At 48.7% G+C, this 18,344-nt stretch overlaps 2 protein-coding genes across 9 annotated transcripts in view; one reads left to right on the top strand and one right to left on the bottom strand.

The window, feature by feature from the left end:
- GMPR2 (guanosine monophosphate reductase 2) overlaps positions 1-13,600 on the top strand; it is an 18,927-nt gene extending 5,327 nt beyond the window's left edge. The window contains exons 2-10 of one of the 2 annotated variants that reach the window (XM_055132855.1): positions 6,811-6,924; positions 7,071-7,190; positions 9,963-10,046; positions 10,407-10,580; positions 11,371-11,452; positions 11,552-11,658; positions 11,806-11,848; positions 12,492-12,651; positions 12,827-13,599. In XM_055132855.1, coding sequence (XP_054988830.1) covers positions 6,838-6,924; positions 7,071-7,190; positions 9,963-10,046; positions 10,407-10,580; positions 11,371-11,452; positions 11,552-11,658; positions 11,806-11,848; positions 12,492-12,651; positions 12,827-13,016 — 1,047 coding nt within the window. In that variant the 5' untranslated portion in view covers positions 6,811-6,837 and the 3' untranslated portion in view covers positions 13,017-13,599. Of the gene's footprint in view, positions 1-6,810; positions 6,925-7,070; positions 7,191-9,962; positions 10,047-10,406; positions 10,581-11,370; positions 11,659-11,805; positions 11,849-12,491; positions 12,652-12,826 lie in introns of both variants that reach the window. The other variant, XM_012932987.2, reaches the window with a different exon arrangement.
- On the bottom strand, positions 11,516-17,871 carry TINF2 (TERF1 interacting nuclear factor 2). 7 transcript variants are annotated; one of them, XM_055132850.1, is made up of 10 exons: positions 16,792-17,697; positions 16,539-16,643; positions 16,312-16,413; positions 16,127-16,234; positions 15,926-16,022; positions 15,300-15,759; positions 15,145-15,212; positions 14,296-14,369; positions 11,799-11,881; positions 11,516-11,700 (listed from the first exon to the last, which is right to left on the bottom strand). In XM_055132850.1, the coding sequence occupies exons 1-9, from the start codon at positions 16,981-16,983 to the stop codon at positions 11,837-11,839; spliced, it is 1,251 nt and encodes a 416-aa protein (XP_054988825.1). In that variant the 5' UTR covers positions 16,984-17,697; the 3' UTR covers positions 11,516-11,700; positions 11,799-11,836. The 7 variants fall into 7 exon arrangements, 6 of the variants coding, with proteins under 6 accessions (XP_054988825.1, XP_054988824.1, XP_054988828.1 ...); XM_055132851.1 differs by lacking the exons at positions 11,516-11,700; positions 11,799-11,881 and adding an exon at positions 13,946-14,162 and having other exon boundaries at positions 15,300-15,448; positions 15,527-15,759; positions 16,792-17,700; XR_008629325.1 differs by lacking the exon at positions 15,145-15,212 and having other exon boundaries at positions 16,792-17,700.
- Between the last annotated feature and the right edge of the window lie 473 nt (positions 17,872-18,344).

Genomic DNA, 18,344 nt, shown 5'->3' with positions numbered 1-18,344 from the left:
GTTCTAAATACAGTTTATGATTTTTGTTGCATTATTGTGAAGCAGATTATTGGGATTTTTATAAATGTCATTGAATCGGTATATTCCTTTAATATAGACATTTAAATTATGTTAATGCTTTTAATCCTAAATACAGAACTCCCTTGGGTCCATCTCTATGTGTCTTTTGTTTCTCTCAGTGTCTTATGGTTTTTGTGTATCAGGGGCTGGAGAGATAGCTCAAAGTGCTGAGCACATGCTTTGCATGCAGGAGGTTTAGGTTCAATCGTGGCACTACATGGGTCCTTTAGTATCATAAGTGACCCCTAAGCACAGGACATGTAATAGCACCCAAACATCACCAGGTACACCCAAAATATCCCTTCTCAAATACTAAAATTTTGTTTTGTTTCATTTTAGGGCCACACCCAGCAGTACTCAGGACTTACTCCTGGCTCTGTGTTCATGGATCATTTCTGGTGTGCTCAGGGGACCATAGTCAGGCCGAAGGATTGACTTGAAGTTGGCTGGAATGCAAAGCAACCCTACCCGCTCGCTGTACTATTGCTCCAGCCCTCCACTGTATTCTTTTAAAAGATTTCAGTTGTAGGGTTGGAGAGATTGTACAGCAGGTAAGGAAGCACTTACTATGTGTACAACTAACCAGAGTTAGATCCCCAGTACCACATATGATCCCCTAAGCATTACCGGAAGTGATCACCAGGAGTGAGCAGAGAGCCAAGAGGAAGCCCTGAGCACAACTAGGTATGACTTACTCCCCCAAATAAAAGTTATATTTATTTTCTATGCTGTATAAAATTTAGGAGTACAGCTTCATATTTCAATATGAGTGTAGGTATATATACTTATATTGTATAATATATGTGCTAATATACTTGTATAAGTGCTTATATACATGTTGATTATATTAAAGGAATATACTATATATATATATGTAGCACTGTAGCACTGTCGTCCCGTTGTTCATTGATTTGCTCGAGCGGGCACCAGTAACGTCTCTATTGTGAGACTTGTTGTTACTGTTTTTGGCATATCTAATACGCCATGGGTAGCTTTCCGGTTCTGCCGTACGGGTGGGATAATCTTGGTAGCTTGATGGGCTCTCTGAGAGGGACAGAGGAATCAAACCTGGGTTGGCCGTGTGCTAGGCAAACGCCCTACCCACTGTGCTATTGCTCCAGTCCGGGTATTTATAAGTATATACTTATATTGAAACATGTATGGCACCTACCACCAGTCATACAAATTGATTCTCTCTATCCCTCCTTCCCCTACCCCTACTCATTGGTAGCCAGCATGTTTTTTTTTTTTAATTGAATCACGGTGAGATACAGTTACAAAGCTTTCATGATTGAGTTTCAGTCATACAATGAGCGAACAACCATCCATCCATTAGTGCCTGTTCCACCATCAATGTTCCCAGTATCCCTCTGCAATTCCCACCCCATCCCACCCCCTGCCTCTATGGCAGGCACCTTCCTTCTTATTCTTTCTCTACTTTGGGCATTATGGTTTGCAATGCAGATACTGAGAGGCCATCGTATTTGGTCCTTAATTTACATTCAGCACTTATCACCCATCTCGAGTGATTCCTCCAGCCATTATTGACTTAATGGTCCTTTCTCTATCCCAGCTGCCTTTTCCCCCAGCAAATGAGGCAAGCTTCCAGAACGTGGAGCAATCCTTCTGGCCCTTGTCTCTACTATCCTTGGGTGTTAGTCTGATATTATGTTATTTTATATTCCACAAATGAATGTAGTCATTTTATTCTGTCCCTTTCTTTCTGACTCATTTCACTTAGCATGATACTCTCCATGTCCATCTACTTATAAGCAAATTTCATGACTTCATCTTTTCTAACAGCTGCATAGTATTCCGTTATGTAGATGTCATAGTTTCTTTAACCAGTCGTCTGTTCTCAGGCACTTGGGTTGTTTCTGCTTTGAACAGTGCACCAGCACATTTTTTACAGACTTAAGTTGTTGTTTTGCTCTAAAATTAGTTCTTTTTGATGCAGTTGTAAATGGTTTCTCTTTTTATTTGATGCAGTTTTTATGAATTTTCTTTCTAATAATTCATCATTTATGTATAGAAATACAATGTATTTTTGCATATTAGTATTTTAGCCTGCCAGTTTAGTTTTTGGTTTGGCAGCCACTGCAGCAGCACTCAGGGGGCTACTCCCAGCTTTGTGCTGGGGTGTTGCTCATGACAGTATTTGGGAGGTTGTTGGGTGCCAGGATCAATCCATGGTTCTAGCAGGCAGATTCTGTAATTGGTCCATCAAGCTGTCCTCCAGCCCTTTTTTTTTAAATTTTACACAGCTTTTTGTTGGAGTCTATGAGACATTTTCACATGTTATGTCCTCTGTAGCTAATGATATTCCATCATTTCCTCTCACACGTGGCCCTTGTCCAGTTGCTCTTACTAGGACTTCCCACACAGGTAGTGGTTAAATGAGCAAAGTGGATATTCTTTTCTGATGTCGGCTGTGGGTTTGTGATATATGGCTGTTGTCCAGGTACATCCTATATGCCTGTTTTAAATTTTATTTTTTAATCATGAAAGGATGTTGAATCTTTCTTGTAAGTGCTTTTTTTTTTCTTTTTTTGGTATCTGTTGAGATAATCTTGTATGTTTGTTTTTCGGTTTTGTTTTGGGGCCACACCTGGTGATGCTCAGGGGTGTTTACTCCTGGCTCTGCACTCAGGAATTACTCCTGGTGAGTTTAGGAAGGGATAAAACCTGGGTTAGCCACGTGCAAGGCAAGTACGCTTACCCTCTGTACTATCTCCCTAGCTCTGTAATCATATATATTTATTTCTGGGTTGGGTTTTTATATATATTTTTTGCCATACCCAGCAGTGTTCAGGGCTTACCCTGCTCTGCTGTTCAGGGATCACTTCAGGTGACTCAGGCGACCATATGGGGCTTTGGGGATCTAATCCAGGTTGGCTGCATGAACAGCAAACACCCTACCTGCTGGAGCCCCTATCATTGTATTTTTTTTTTTTTTTTGCAGTGCTGATTGAACCTAGTGTTTTTTGTTTTTTGTTTTTTTTGTGGGGAAGTTCCTCTCAAGTGTGCTCAGGAAACCCAGGGACTCTTCCTGGCATTTCTCAGCCAATTGCACTGGTGGACCAATTCAAGGGCCCGGGGATGCTGGATAATGAGGATACCCTGCTCAGGGGCATCCAGAATCACACCTGATGATGCTCAGAGGCCTTCAGGGATGCACCTGGTGAGAATCACACCTGATGATGCTCAGAGGCCTTCAGGGATGCACCTGGTGATGTTTGGGGGTCTTCAAGGCTGCATCTGGCATTGCTTGGAAGAACAAGGTGGGTCAGAAATTAAATCATGGCTGGCTGCATGCCAGAGATGTGCCTTTATTCCTTTACAATATCTCTGGCCTCACAATTTTTTTTTTTGTTTTTGGTACCTCTGGTGGTGGAGAGTATCCCGCCCACACGGCAGAGCTTGTCAAGCTCCACATGGCGTATTCGACATGCCAAAGATAGTAACAATAACAGGTCTCATTCCCCTGACCCTGAAAGAGCCTCAAATCGTTGGGAAAGATGAGTGAGGAGAGGCTGCTAAAATCTCAGGGCTGGGATGAATGGAGATGTTACTGGCGCCCGCTCGAGTACATCGATGAACAACGGGATGACAGTGATACAGTGACATCTGGTGGTGCTCAGGAATGACCCTAGTAGTGGTGCTGGGGATGTGAATCTAGGTGGCCTGCAAGAGAGTCCAGCACTTATTTATTTATTTGCTTTTTGGGTCACACCCAGCGATACCCAGGGGTTACTCCTGGCTCTGCACTCAGGAATTACTCCTGGCGGTGCTTGGGGGACCATATGGGATGCTGGGGGTAGAACCGGGTCGGCCGCGTGCAAGGCAAACGCCCTACCTGTTGTGCTATCGCTTCGGCCCAAAGTCCAGCACTTTAATCTCTATACTAGCTCTCTGGCCCCTCCAGTGATTTTTTTAAAAATTGTTTTTTTGTGCCATACCTGGCTGTGCTCAGAGTCTGCTCCTGGCTCTGTGCTCGGGGATGACTCCTGGCAATGCTCGGGATAGGTATAGGGTACTAGGGACCAAACCCCAGTCAGCCGCATGCAAGGCAAGTGCCTTACTCGCTGTACTGTCACTATAGCCTCTCCAGTGATTTTTTTTTTTTTATGGGGCAACATCTGGTGGTGCTCTACCACTTGAGTATCTCCCTGGCTCAGTCTTGTGATTCTTGTCCTTTATCCTTCCTTTTGCTGATGTGATGTGTCATTGTGCATGATGAAATAGTCATGGGTCCTTGGAATAAATCCCACATGATGTTAACACATGAGTTTTGTTTTTTTTGACCACCACGTGGTGGTGCTTAGGGGACCATGTGGTGATGCAAGTTGAACCTGAGCCTCCCTCAAGCAAAACGTGTGCTCGGCCCTTTGAGTGCTCTACCTCTGTGTGTATGTGTGTGTGTGTGTGTGTGTGTGTGTGTGTGTGTGTGTCTCTCTCTCTCACTCTCTCTCTCTGTTTCTCTCCCTCTCTCCCCCTGACCCCCCCCCCCCCCGCCAATATTACTATTCTCTGTACCAGTGTTGTATTTCAGCAGTGCTTCTATCCTCTGCCCACCACCAGAGTGAGTGCTAGGATCCCTCCACCATTAGTCCAAAGTCCCTTACCTCTACCCTCCTTTTCAATTTTACAGAGGAGATAGAGAAAAATAGGTATTACCTCTTCTGTGACACTTTGGTGGGTGGTCTGGAGAAAGAGTGCATTGAATAAGGCACTTGCCTTGCATGTGGCTGACCTGGGTTCAATCCCTGATGTCACATATGGTCCCAGGTACCACCAGGAGTGATCCCCGAGCTAAGAGCCAAGAGTAAGCCCAAAGCACCTTGGTGGCGACTAGCGCAATCACTCAGTGGGCTCAGTGCATCCTGCGTTTCATCCCCAGCACTGTTTGATCCAAAGCACTTCCGGGAGCACCCCTGAACTGAGAGCCAGGAACAGCCACTGAGCACTGTGGGGTCTGGCCCAAAACCAAACAAAAAGTTTTGTGGCATTTTCTAGTTAAGTCACAGTGTGGGAGAACTTGTGATTAGTTTCATGCCCTCATTTTGATAGGTTTCTTCAGGTTGTCTGTTTCTTGCTGATTCACTCTTGGGATGTTGCATATTCCCCTGCATTTGTCCATTTCTTCCAGATTGTCCATTTTGTTGTTGTATCACTGTTTACAAAACTCTTTGATCCTTTGTGTTTCTGTGCTTTTATAGCTTCTCTTTGGGTTCTGAAAATTTTAGTGTTTCCTCTTCTCTGTGGTTAAAAGTTTATCTGTTTTGTTGTTTACATTTTCAGAGAACCAGCTCTTGGTATTGTTGATTTTTTGATTTTGTTTTTTGTTTTGGGGCCACACCCATGGGTGCACAGGATTTAATCCTGGCTCTACACTAAGGGATCACTCCTGCTGGACTGGGTGACCGTGTGTGGTGCTGGGGATTGAGTCTGAGTCAGCTAGCTGTGTGCTAGGCAAGTGTCCCTACCTGCTGTATTACTACTCCAGTCCCTGTTGACCTTTGAATTGTCTTTTTGCTCTCCATTTATTAATTTCTATTATAGTTGTTATTTCCTATCTTGACTTTTGGGTTTGCTTATTTTTTTCTGGTTTCTTTAGTGAAATTAACATTTTTTCTTGATTTTTTTTTTCTCGTTTCCTAATTTCTTCACAGGGCTACATTTCCTGTATGCCATAGGTTCTCACGAGTAGTCATTTTCATTAATTTCAAGATATGCATTTTTTCCCTTTTTTGGTTTGGTTTTGGGGCCATAACCCGATGGTGATCAGGGGTTACCCTTGACTGTGCTCAGGAATCCCTCTTGGCACGCTTGGGGTACCATATGAGGTGCTGCTATTGAACCCTAGTCAGTGGTGTGCAAGGCAAACACCCTGCCCTTTGTACACTCTCTCTAATTCGTCTCCAGTTTTTTGGAGTTTTTTTTGTCTTCTTGGGTCACACCTGACAATGCTCAGGGGTTACTCCTGGCTCTGCACTCAGGAATTACACCTAGTGATGCTCAGGGGACTATATGGGATGCCAAGGATTGGACCCAGGTCAGCCACATGCATGGCAAATGCCCTACACACTGTACTATTGCTCCAGCCCCTTGAGTTATTTTTTATTTTACTTTTTTTTTTAAACAAAAATGTGGGATTTTTTTGTTTTTGTCTTTACTTTTGATCTTGTTGACCTAATAGTTTCAGTAGTGTGTTGATTTTTCACCATCAGCTTGTGGTATCTGCCCCCCTGCCTTTTTTTGGTTGATTTATGATCTGAAAAGATGTTTGAAATGATTTCGGGTATTCATAAACTTACTGAGAAGTTTGTCCTGTGCCCTAACATATTCTCTATATTTAGAGTGTTCTGCGAGCAGTGGGAAGGAATGTGTACACTGTTGTTTTGTGGGGAAATTGTCTATAATTAAATCATCTAATTTTTGTCTTCTCACTTGTTTTGTTTTGGGACCACATCCAGTGGTGCTCAGGGCTTCTTGCTTTATGTTAAGGGATCACTCCTAGAGTAGCTGGGGTGGGGGGTGGTGACCCTATGTGGTGCCAGGGATTGAACCTGAGTTCGCCTCCTGCAAGGTGATCTACACACTGTACTATCTCACCAGCCCCTGCCCTTTCGAACTTTAAGCCAGGAGAGAGATAAACCCTGCCACCAGCCCAAATGAGGCATTCAGTTAAAGACTAAGAGAAGACTAGGTCCAGCCCCACTCCTGATTTTTCCTCCCTTCTGACTTCAGGTTCCCTGTTACCCCTTGGCTCCCAGCATGCCTCACATTGACAACGACATCAAACTGGACTTCAAAGATGTCCTCTTGAGGCCCAAGCGCAGCACCCTGAAGTCACGAAGTGAAGTGAGTCTGCTGCTCTGGTGGCGCTTTCTTGACTCCAGCTACTGCTGGGGAGGACTGAGCAATATTCCTGGCTCTCGCCCTCAGGTAGTATGTGTGTTGTGGATGAATAAAATGTTTGTTCATATCTGCACTCTTCATATCTGCAGGTGGATCTCACAAGATCCTTTACATTTCGCAACTCAAAACAGACGTATACTGGGATCCCAGTCATCGCTGCCAATATGGACACTGTAGGCACCTTTGAGATGGCCAAGGCTCTCTGTAAGGTAGGATTTCATTCATGCCCTTTCCTCAGCGGATGTCATTCTGGGGCTGGTCGAAGAGGTGTCTGCATCCTCACCCCCCACCCCAGGTCAGTACTCTCGCAGTGAACAATAATAAGGCCAGCAATGAGGCCTCTTTAACTTCTCAGTTCAAAGGCCGTCTGTGATAGTGAGAATTCAGAGTTCGACTTTGTCTTCGTTTTTTCTAATATAGAAGCATAACTTTCCCTTTTCTCCTGTCCAGCAGTTTACACACCCTGCGAGATTTTCAACACACAGCCTGCTCACCCCCTCCAAGTCACTCACATCCACATCCCTCCCCTACAGCCCCGTGCAGGACACAGTGCATTCACTGTTTTGGAGTGGCTATTGGTCAGACTACCAGAAACTGTAGTTTGAGCACTCAAAAAAATTTCAAACTCAAAGATCCTAGAAAGAAGCTTGTTAAAATTTCGTTTTGTACAAAAAAAAAAAATCTTCCTCTAATTTAAGTCCTAGGTTCCTGGGAGTTCCTGGGATATGCCCAAATGGAACACTGTTATGTAGAGGGTATTGTTCCCTTACACACTGGAAGATGCGGCTCCTGTCAGTAATAGTACCCGCTTCTATACCTGTAGCTGAGAAGGTACTCTGAGAATAAATCCACTCTTCTGATTAATCCATGTAGCCCTGCTTGATGGATTCTGCTACCGCTTGTGGCTGTTAGCCTTAAGGACTTCATTTTCCTTTTCAATTGCTGTAAGTCTTTGTGGAATGTCTGCCATCTTTTTCTGATGTTGACAGTTATGCCGTTGTGGTAGCTTATTGCTGCTGTCATTCACTGTCTACTTAGGGATCCTGCTGTTGCCTGCTTGCCATATCCAGTGGCACTGGGGAAGGGGGCATCTTCAGCATTAACAGACATGCTGTAATATAAGGACCTTGTCATGATGCTTTATGTTAAGAATGAATTTTCACTCAGTACTGCTGATGAGTCCTAAAGAAATCAGATTTTAGAGATGGAGCCAAGTCTCACAATGCTAATTAAAAGGTTGGATGCGTGAAGCATCTTCTTGATCTCTGACTTGCTATATAATTGATGTGCTCATCATGCCACACTGTGCTGATATTGCTCCCAGGTCAGCCAACCTCCTAGAGTGGTTTTTCTTTGTCAGCATAGCGAGAGCAGAGTTACTGAGAGAGAATTCAGTGCCAGCTTTTGCTAATAGTATGAATGAAGGTGATCTGAGTAGAGCAGTGGCACTTCCATACTGTTGGCTAATGGCTTCCCTGATTTCATGTCAATTTTAAGGCTTATGCTAGCTCGTCAAGTGCCCTCATTTGTTTGCATGTCTGCACTTTTCTTGGGTGGGAAGTAGAGCCACCCCAGTAGTGTTAGTGGGGACCAATAGCCACTCCAGTGATACTGGCCCTACTTTACTGGCCTGAGTTTGGTACTCGGGTCTAGCAGTGCTAGGGCTATCAGGGCCACCCCAGCAGTGCTCTGAGGCCACCAGAGTTACACCCAGTGGTACTCGTGTCATTTAGTGCTCGGGATTGAACTTGGGGTCCTGAGCATGCCAGGCATGTGCCTTAGCCTTTAAATAGCTAAAGGGGTCTCTGGAACCCTTTGCAAGTCTGCACTTTGTTTCTTTGGGGTCACTCCTGGAAGTGCTCAGGGGACCATGTGGGGATCAAGTCTAGGCCTCCCACATGCAAGTCATGATCTCCATCTGTCTCCCCAGCCCCAGTGTCTGCACTTTTATTTGGAGGGCTGGGGGGGGATTGGTAGTGTTCAGTGGCTATTCCTGTCTCTGTGCTCAGGAGTGACAGTGACCCGTGGCAGTGGTCGGGGGACCATATGTGGTACTCGGATAAAATTGAAGTGTTGAGGGGCTGGAGGAATAGCACAGTGGGTAGGGCTTTTGCCTTGCATGCGGCTGACCCAGGTTCGAATCCCAGCGTCCCATATGGTCCCCTGAGCATCACCAGAGGTGATTCCTGAGTGCAGAGCCAGGAGTAACCCCTGTGCATTGCCGGGTGTGACCCAAAAAGCAAAAAAAAAAAAAAAAAAATTGAAGTGTTGAGATGCAAAGCAAGCACCTTACCCCTGCACTACCTCTTTGGCCTATGTCTGCACTTCCAAAGCAGCAGCATTCACAGTAGATTTCGAAAGCTTTTCTCAAAGTCTCAGGTTATTGGTTGCAGTTTGCTGAGCCCGGGAATACAGGCCTGAAGAATCATTATATCCTTGAAATTCGCTAAATGAAATACTTTTCAGATTAGTTCTATTTTAAGAAAATTTGTCCTTTACTCCCGTGGAAGTGGAGGACTGGAGTAGCACTTTATTCTATTAATCTTAAGGCCTCATTACCTTTTTTTTGTGTGTGAGGATTTAAAACTGAATTACTGCTTGCAAAATGAGCCAGAAGTTACTCCCAAAATTAGTACCATGCAAGGAGCCATAGCAAGTGCTGATTCAGTACTGGCCGGCAGTGGCTCTGACCTCTTGAATGTCTTATGTCCTTGCACCCAGAAGCATCCTGTCCTTTTCACCGGAGGACAGGTGAGATCCAGTCTGAGGATTTTAGAAGGAGTGCTGGATAAGTGTTTGTGATACAAAGCCCAGTAGGATTTGTAGGGAGAATTATCGGTTTAACTCCCAAGTTCCAGCTCAACCATCAATATCTTCAGTGCCCTTTCCAAGTTTACGCTTTTCTCCCTAAGATGGAAGAGGGAGAAAATCTATTTCTAGAAAAGGGGGACCTAGTAAAGAGCTCTCTTTCTTCTCCCCAGTTCTCTCTCTTCACTGCTGTCCATAAACACTACAACCTTGAACAGTGGAAAGAGTTTGCTGGCCAGAATCCTGACTGCTTGGAGGTAACACTGGGCCTGCCTTGACCTCTTCCTTATACCAGGAACCTTTTGTTTGCTCCCTGGGGACCAGAGCTTCTCTCCCACTGACTGCTCATCAGGTCATCTATAATATGCCGTAGACTTTCTTTTTTTTTTTTTTTTTTTTGCTTTTTGGGTCACACCCAGCGCTGCTCAGGGGTTACTCCTGGCTTTGCACTCAGGAATTACTCCTGGCGGTGCTTGGGGGACCATATGGGATGCTGGGGATCGAACCTGGGTCGGCCGCGTGCAAGGCAAACGCCCCACCCGCTGTGCTATCGCTCCGGCCCCTATGCCGTAGACTTTCTAATGCCTCCTATGCCAATGGCCCTGTTGCTCCCACAGCATCTGGCTGCCAGCTCAGGCACAGGCTCTTCTGACTTTGAACAGCTGGAACAGATACTGGAAGCTATTCCGCAGGTGAAATACATCTGCCTGGATGTAGCCAATGGCTACTCTGAACACTTTGTTGAGTTTGTGAAGGATGTGCGGAAGCGCTTCCCGGAACACACCATAATGGTATGTTGGTTAACCTGTAACTGATCTAGTTCTTTTTCCACTTTCAGGCCACTTTTAATTATTATTATTTTTTTAATCAGTTCATCTCTCTGCTGCGTTAGGACTTTCTTAGTTCACTTAAGTATATCACTGGGTGATTCTCCATAGTTTCATACAGAAATGTTTATTTCTTAGTCATTATAGTTAACCATCTCTGCCCCTTGACTCATACTTTGTAAATGCTGCATCCCCAACATCATTCAGCAAACCATGTCAGAACAACTGAGTGTTGGACAGACGGTGGGGTACCTGTGCATACACCCACTGAAACGGACATGCAAAGAAGGGCCACATGAAATAGCATTTTATTATAAGCTTAGTGGGATGATGACATGGCTCATTCTCTTCACAGCATTGAGGGTTATCTCTGTATTGTACATCAAAAGCAAATAAAGCTTTGTTTACATTAGCATATATTACCCTGTCTTCCCATTCCCCTGCAGCAAGAGATTTCATGACATAACAGCTCCTGGCAGGGAGAGGGAAATACACCTACAATAAATCAGATTTCCGCTGAGTTAGGCTCCTGCCTAACCTTAGGGCACCACCCTAAGATACACCACCTCTAGCCTGGAAGCAGAATCTCCAAGTGGCTAGTGTGAAAGCTGCAGAGGGCCCAGTAGAGGGCACCCAAGTATCCTTCTTTGTAATACTGCTAGAGTGTTTTGGTCCAGACATGTTATTTATAAAAGCACGCAAACCCCTATCCACATCTGCCACTAAGAATGCTGTTTTGACGACTCTGTCTCAGGCAGGAAACGTGGTAACAGGAGAAATGGTGGAAGAGCTCATCCTCTCAGGGGCTGACATCATCAAAGTAGGAATTGGACCAGGTAAACTGGTTCCTGGGAGTGTGGGTGGGGAAGTGGGGCACTGTGCTCTTTTTGGGGCACACACACGCATGCAGAGTACTTTACTGTCTTTCTTCTCAGGTTCCGTGTGTACCACCCGGAAGAAAACTGGGGTGGGCTATCCACAGCTCAGTGCAGTGATGGAGTGTGCAGATGCCGCTCATGGCCTCAAAGGCCACATCATTTCAGTAAGGCTCAGGGCAGGGCACTGTAGAGCCTCAGCTCGGGTCCTGGGGATGGAGGCCGTGGTAGAGTGGACCAGCTGTGAGGCTGGCCATTGCTAACCAGGCTTAGCAAACCCATACTGAATCTTCACAGTGCTCCTTACTTTGCAGGATGGAGGCTGCTGCTGTCCCGGGGATGTGGCTAAGGCTTTTGGTAAGGCTGTTGCAGGGACACAGAAATAGGCTCCTATAGAAGAGGAAGAGTCATCTTTGAGGGTGTAGGATCAGGCAAGGAGAGACTCAGCAAAACTTTTCCCTAACATGTTCCTAAAACCCGTGGTGTCTTAGGCAAGCTAAGGGGCAGTCCTAAGACTCTGCTCTAGGCCATGCAAGTGTGGTCCAGGGCCATCACTACCTGCCCCTGGGCTGCAGAATCATAGAGATGCCCAGGCCCCACCCACCACTCATGACCCACAAGATCCTGCTCTGGGGATCGGGGCACCAGTCTGCACGTTGCCCAGTTCCCTATGAGGTCCTGGATCACACTAAAGTTGGGGACTTGGGGAAATTTAAGTGAGTTTTGGAGTCACAGTGAAGACAAAAAGGCAAAAGCAGCAAAGTGGACAGAGCAGAAGCCAGCCTCCTAGGGACTGTCCAGAGCAGGGGCTCATTTCTAATTCTGGGGGAAAGCAGGCCCACTGAGAAGTAGTGGACTGGACAAAGTGGTGGGTTGTGGGCCAGCTTAGGAAACAAAATGAGGGGTTATGGCCCTATATCAGGACTTGGAATTTGCTTGCTCCTGAGTGATTATGAAGCACCTGGACCAGATTTGTCTTTTCCCCCCTCAATGCTGGCAGGGGCTGGTGCTGACTTCGTGATGCTGGGTGGCATGCTTGCCGGACACAGCGAGTCAGGTGGCGAGCTCATTGAGAGGGACGGGAAGAAGTTCAAGCTCTTCTATGGCATGAGTTCTGAGCTGGCCATGAAGAAGTATGCTGGGGGTGTGGCCGAGTACAGGTATGTGTGGCAGCCCAGGAGTGGAAAGGTCTTGGGAATCTGAATAGGTAGGGTGTCTGCTGGGAAACAGATGGTATAGTCTTGAGAGAAAAGTGGTCAGCTAGGGCTTAATGTAGGAGATGGCAGACTTAAGGAATCCTGGAAGGAAAGCTAAGAGAGTCTTTCCTCCTGCAAGGGCCTCTGAGGGAAAGACGGTGGAGGTGCCCTTTAAAGGGGCTGTGGAACACACCATCCGGGACATCCTGGGAGGCATCCGCTCCACCTGCACCTACGTGGGAGCAGCGAAGCTCAGGGAGCTCAGCCGCAGAACCACCTTCATTCGCGTCACCCAGCAAGTGAATCCCATCTTCAGTGAGGAGAGCTAGACTCGGACTCTCCCTGCCCGCCCATGGCACCAGCACTCCACCACAGGGCCCCCCCAAATGGACCCTTCACTGGTCCCAGCAACTACTTATTACTTTGTGATTTCCTGGCCTCTCCTGAGGGCTTCCTGAAGTTATTTCTCTCCAAGTGCCCAGGGCCACGAACACAAAGGAAGCAAGACAAGCTAAGAAAACGAAGCTGGCCAAGTGAGAACCCGGGGAGCCAGCACCCGCAAGATTCAAAGGGAAAAAAAGGGTTTTCTCTGACCTTGGTCTGGAAGAGGTAGGCTCTTAGAATCATGTTTTATTAAGTAGATAGGTTCTCTGAGGACATGTTCACACATTGAGTCCCTCAATAAAGAGAAATCCCAATGACTAAAGTGATCGTGGGGCTTTTTTGTACTTGGCGGGCATCTGAATGCTGCAGCAAGCAGAGTGGACACTGGCCTAGCAGCACAGTGAGGTGACAGAGTACCCCATTCTCATACCAGCCTCAGGGTAGCACCAGAATTTGCAAAGTAAGTCTGGCATCCAACACAGAATTAGTTTGCAGAGCTACCAAGGATGTTTCTCTTGCAGACTTTTAGCCCTGGTCACCCTCCAGGCATATTGAAACAGCACTTTTCAAGGAAAGGGAAAAAGAAAAAGAAAATGAGCTAGAATGTTAGAACAGAGGATAGGGGCATTTGACTTGCACGTGACCAACCAGGGTTCAGTCCCTGGCATCCTATATGGTTTCCCAAGTACTGCCAGGAGTGATTCCTGAGTGTAGAACCAGGAGTAACCCCTGAGAGTTGCTGGGTATGGCCCAAGAACCAAAGGGGAAAAAAAAAAAAGATTTTTCCAGCCCTGGAGAGACCAATGCCATTTTTAAGAAGTGACCTGTCCTGATTGACAGAAGCCTTAATTCCCCCTTTCTCACACCACGACCGTTTTTATAAAAGATCAAAATTTAATTACCAAGCATTACAGTCAGGTTAACTTGACTTTCCATAACTTGTACAGAATTAAGGAAAAAGGAAACAGGTAAAGTGCAGGGGCATTCCTTTCTATCATAGGTGTCTAGAATTATGGGAAAGGGGGGAGGTATTCAGAGAATGTGGGGATCAGGGTGTTAAACTTTGTCTTCTGATAGTTTTCCAGACACTCCTGCAGAGAATGGATTAGGGAGAACCTATCATCACCTGAAACCACTCCTTAAGCCTGGCACATCCTGAAACATGTGGGTTTCACTTTTACTCTGCTCAGGACCTTCCCCATCTTCCTCTTCCTTCCTACTCACCTTTTCTTCCTCTTCAGAGTCCAAAACCAGGTCCCCTATTGTAATGGAAGAGCTGCATGCAGGTGAAGGACACACTGTAGGAAAAAATTGCATGTCATAAGTTTTTCTGTTTATTGGGGCCACACCCGGCCTTGCTTAGGGCTTTCTCTTGGCAGACTCTGGGGATTGTATGTGGTATCCAGAGATCAATCCTGGATCAGCTGCTTGTGATTTAAGTGCCCTATTCACTATACTTTCTGTCCCAAAGGGTACTTTTTGTTTTGGGGCCACACTGGATGGTACTCAGGGCTTATTCCTGGCTCTGCACTAAACGATCATCCCTGGAGATGCCTGGGAAACCACTGAGTGCTAGGGATTGAACCTGGCTCTGCCACGTACAAGGCAAGTACACAGTACTAGTGCTCTGGCCACATCAAACAATTTGTTTTTGTTTTGGGGTTACACCCAGTGATACTCAAAAAAAGCTTGTTCCTAGCTGTGCTCAGGGATCCTGGCAGGCTTAGGAGACTATATGGGATCCCAGGGACCGTACCTGGGTCAGCCATGTATAAGGCAAATGCCATACCTGTTATACTATCACTGGCCCTGTGACTTTTATTAAGAATCATTTTAATTTATTCTGATGTTTGGACCACACCCAGTGGTATAGGGGATTAATTCCAAGCTCAGTGCTTGGGGTTCACCTTCTGGAGGTGCTCAGGGCACCACCTGGTGTCGGGGCTTGAACCCAGGCCTCCAACACACACGCATAACACCCTCTGGCCAATGAGCTATCTCTCCAGCCCCAAACTCTATAAGTCCTAATGAGTCCCTAAGAGATGAGCTGTCTGACCCAGTCCAGATACCCACCTGATGTCATGGCCCTAGGTGGTGATACTGACACTGTTGGGGTACCCAAGGGACAAGCCAAGCAGTTCCTGAGGTGGGAGCAAGCAGAGAAGACAGGGTGAAGGGAGAGCAGGCTAGGAATGCGCTGCTGATAAGAACAACTCTGTCCCACTCACTCTTTCTGTTCGGAGGTAAACAGGTCAACTAGGTTCTCCTTCAGGGCCCTTTCCCCAGGGGTCTGGGATGGATTCTGAGACTTCTCAGTGGGGGCGGCTCTCGTGCTCCCAGCACCTGCTGGGTCTGCCCCATACTCCTCACGTCGTTCCTGCAAGTTCTTGGGTTTAGATAGGATGTGGCTTGTGCCTATATTCCTAAAGGGGAGCAACATGACTGTGGGGCGTGCCTTTTGGCCTCCCCTTTTGGGAGCCCATCGTGAATGAATTCTTCGTCGGCCTAGAGGGGCCAGATTGAAGTGGTGGCCAGCCAGAGGCTCTGGGTGCTTCCTTGAGACTGGACCCTGCGGATGGTGTGGACTGGCCATGGCCTTTGGCAAAGGATTGCCGAGTGCTGATCTTCGTTTTGGAGGACTCTGCTCCATGGACTCTAAAGTGTTCCAGGAATCAGTAACAGAGCACTCTGGAAAAAAAAAAGTGAAGCTCCTTATCAGGAGAACAAACAGTAAGCAGATGAACTGAGCCCCATTTCTTTCATCTCTGACCCATAAACTTTCCAGTGGGCTGTCTCAAAAGGCATTAGGGTCCGCACCCCACTCCCAAATTCCTAATTTTCCCAGTCTTGGTACCTAAACGTGGCCACCCCATGTCCACTGCATATTGGGTCAAAGCAGAAGACAAGGTTATAGAAATTCCAGGCTGCATCCAACTGAATGTGTCCTGAAGCTGTAGGCAGGAAGAGGGAGGAGCGATTAAGAAACATGAAGAAACAGCCCTGATGCCACCACCCTGCACTCCACCCCTCTGCCTGTCCCCTCCCCCAACACCACCTGCTGTGCCTGCAGTGGAGGTAGTGCTTTTTCCAGCTGACACAGGTATTCAAAAAGTAGCTTTTCCATGGCTTCCAGGAAGGGTTCTCCATACTCCTGTTCCAGTTCCTTTTGAAGTGGGAAAAGAAGCAAGTAAGAAAGGACTAGAGAAAATGACTGGAAGTTCAAGGCCCGCCAGGACTCACCTGCAGCTTGTAAGACAAATTCACTGGAGCCTCTGTGAGCTGCTTCACCTGCTGGCAAAAGGTTTGCTGAGCCTCTGACATCTTTCTCAGATCCTGCTTTGTCTGTGCAGAGTAAGGAAACCAAAAGTTGGGAACACCACCACGATCCTGGGGACAGGAGGAGCAGCAGGTCTGTCGCACCAAGTTTTAGTGTGTGTGTGTGGGGGTGGGGGTTCGGGATTACTCACAGCTTTGGGGTCCCGCACCACAGGTCCACACTCGGGGAAATGGCGATGCAGGGCATTAAGAACCTGCGCCCAGGGCCGGTCCAGCTGGATCAGCTCTACCACCATCTGCGAAGTCGTACGGGGCTCAAAATCGCCACACTGTCCTTTTCCAGTGACTCCCACCCCCAAGCGGCAGTCCTTATCGGAGCTGCCCCTCGTCCCATTCCATTCCTCCCCCGCTCTTCGTGCTCCAGGTTCGAATACGCTTCAGTACCTTGGCCTTTAGGCCCATACACAGGCGTGCATGGTGTCGGTAGCGAACCAAGCCAGGGGCGGCTGCGCGCAGAGATTGCAGAAACTCTAAGACTCGCGGAAAGTGCTCCACGCAGCGTCCGCGCACCACGTGCCAGCTGGCCGCGGCGCCGAAGCGCAGAGCCGCGGAGTCGGCGCCCGGGGGCGTGGCCATGGCGTGCGGGCCCCGCCCCGGGGCGGTACCTCGGAGGGGCTTCCCTCCTCCGGGAAACTTTCCGAGAGCTCCTAGGGGCGGGGCTTTTCTGTCAGCGCGCTGGAGACCTCGCGGTCCGGCCCAACGCCCTTCCAAGGGGCTGCCAGAATTCGGGGGGCCTCCTAGCTCGGGCCAAAGCCGGAGTGCGTAAGCCGGCCGACAGTGACAGCGTCGGGGCGCGCTGCTTTGAACGCCGCCGCTACCTCCCAGCCTGAGGGTCCTCCGACTTCCGGCAGCGCGACCAGTTTCCTGCCCGGAAAAGGGCGGTAACGAAGAGCCAATGGGCTGCCAGACTGGCGGGCCCTGACGGCGTGTCACAAGGCCCCGCCCCGGCGGATCCGGCGCCGCCCTCTCGCCCCGCCCGCGCGGCGGCGGCGGCGGCTGCGGCGGCCTCTGTGGGGCTGGGGAAGCTCCTCGGCCGGCCGGCGGCGCCCTCCCGGGCGTGTGGCGGGGTCCCGCTCTTCTCTTTCTCGGAGGTTCGCCTTCGCTGTCTGGGTGTGCCGACTGGCACCGCGGTGCCTTCCCGGGCCCCAGCCCGGGAAACCCTGCCCTGTGGCTCCGCGGGCCCCGCTTCCGCTGAGAGTCGCGCCGCCTCCTCGCCCGAGCGAGAGAGGGCGCCCGCCGGCTGAAGATGAGCCGCCGAATTCGCGGGCCCGGCTGCTCTTCTCCGCCCGGTGTCCCCGGGGCCGGTGCTGGAGATCTTCGCGGCTCTCCCTCCTGTCAGCCCCTCGCGTCGCGCACAGCTTGGCGGCGTGTGCGCCCGTCCGCCCGTGTTCCCGTCGCCCAGGGTCACGGTCGTTGTGGCCTTGTGGGCCTCAGCGGTCCCCTGCCCGGTTGATGCTCACCGCCCTCCCCTGCGTCACCCACGATGACTGTCTGCATTTATTCCGGGGGCGGGGGGTCGTTGGGATGTCTGGGCCACACCCACAGGTGCCACCGCGGGAGTCAGCCCAGCGCCAGGAGGGATCGCGTGCGGTACCCGGGACGGAGCCGGGGTGTACCCCCAATGCGATCTCTCCCTGGCAGAGGTGCGAGGGCAGAGTCCCAGATTAGAAGTACAGGAGAGTCTCTTTCTGGTCTCACCCTTCTCCCGAGACGGCTTCCTTTCCACCCGTCTCGTGGTCTTTCTCTCTAGAAATCTCTGTCCTACAGGACTCATCCTTCCCCAGCTCTCCTGAAAGACCCCTCTGAGCACACAGGTCGGATTTGGAGGGTCTTTGTCCCTGTGGCGTGCAGGGGGGTCACCCCGGCTTCCAGCCCGCCTGGTTTCAGAAGACGACAGGTCCCATGCTGTGTCTTCCAGTTTATCCCTGTGTGTGGGA

Source organism: Sorex araneus, chromosome 3 (genome assembly GCF_027595985.1).
Source record: "Sorex araneus isolate mSorAra2 chromosome 3, mSorAra2.pri, whole genome shotgun sequence".
In the NCBI taxonomy this organism is placed as follows: Eukaryota; Metazoa; Chordata; class Mammalia; order Eulipotyphla; family Soricidae; genus Sorex; species Sorex araneus.
The sequence above is the reverse complement of the archived record's forward strand: the minus strand, read 5'-3'. Positions and strand labels throughout refer to the sequence as shown.

What these genes read in the sequence shown, in the direction of transcription:
- TINF2 (XM_055132852.1), bottom strand. Translation starts at nt 16,983, where the DNA reads ATGGCCACGCCCCCGGGCGCCGACTCCGCGGCTCTGCGCTTCGGCGCC. An exon ending in CATGGGGTGGCCACGTTTAG is followed by an intron (nt 15,760 to 15,925) that starts GTACCAAGACTG and finishes TTTTTTTTCCAG; the next exon opens with AGTGCTCTGTTACTGATTCC. An exon ending in ACTCTGAAGAGGAAGAAAAG is followed by an intron (nt 14,163 to 14,295) that starts GTGAGTAGGAAG and finishes CATTCTCTGCAG; the next exon opens with GAGTGTCTGGAAAACTATCA.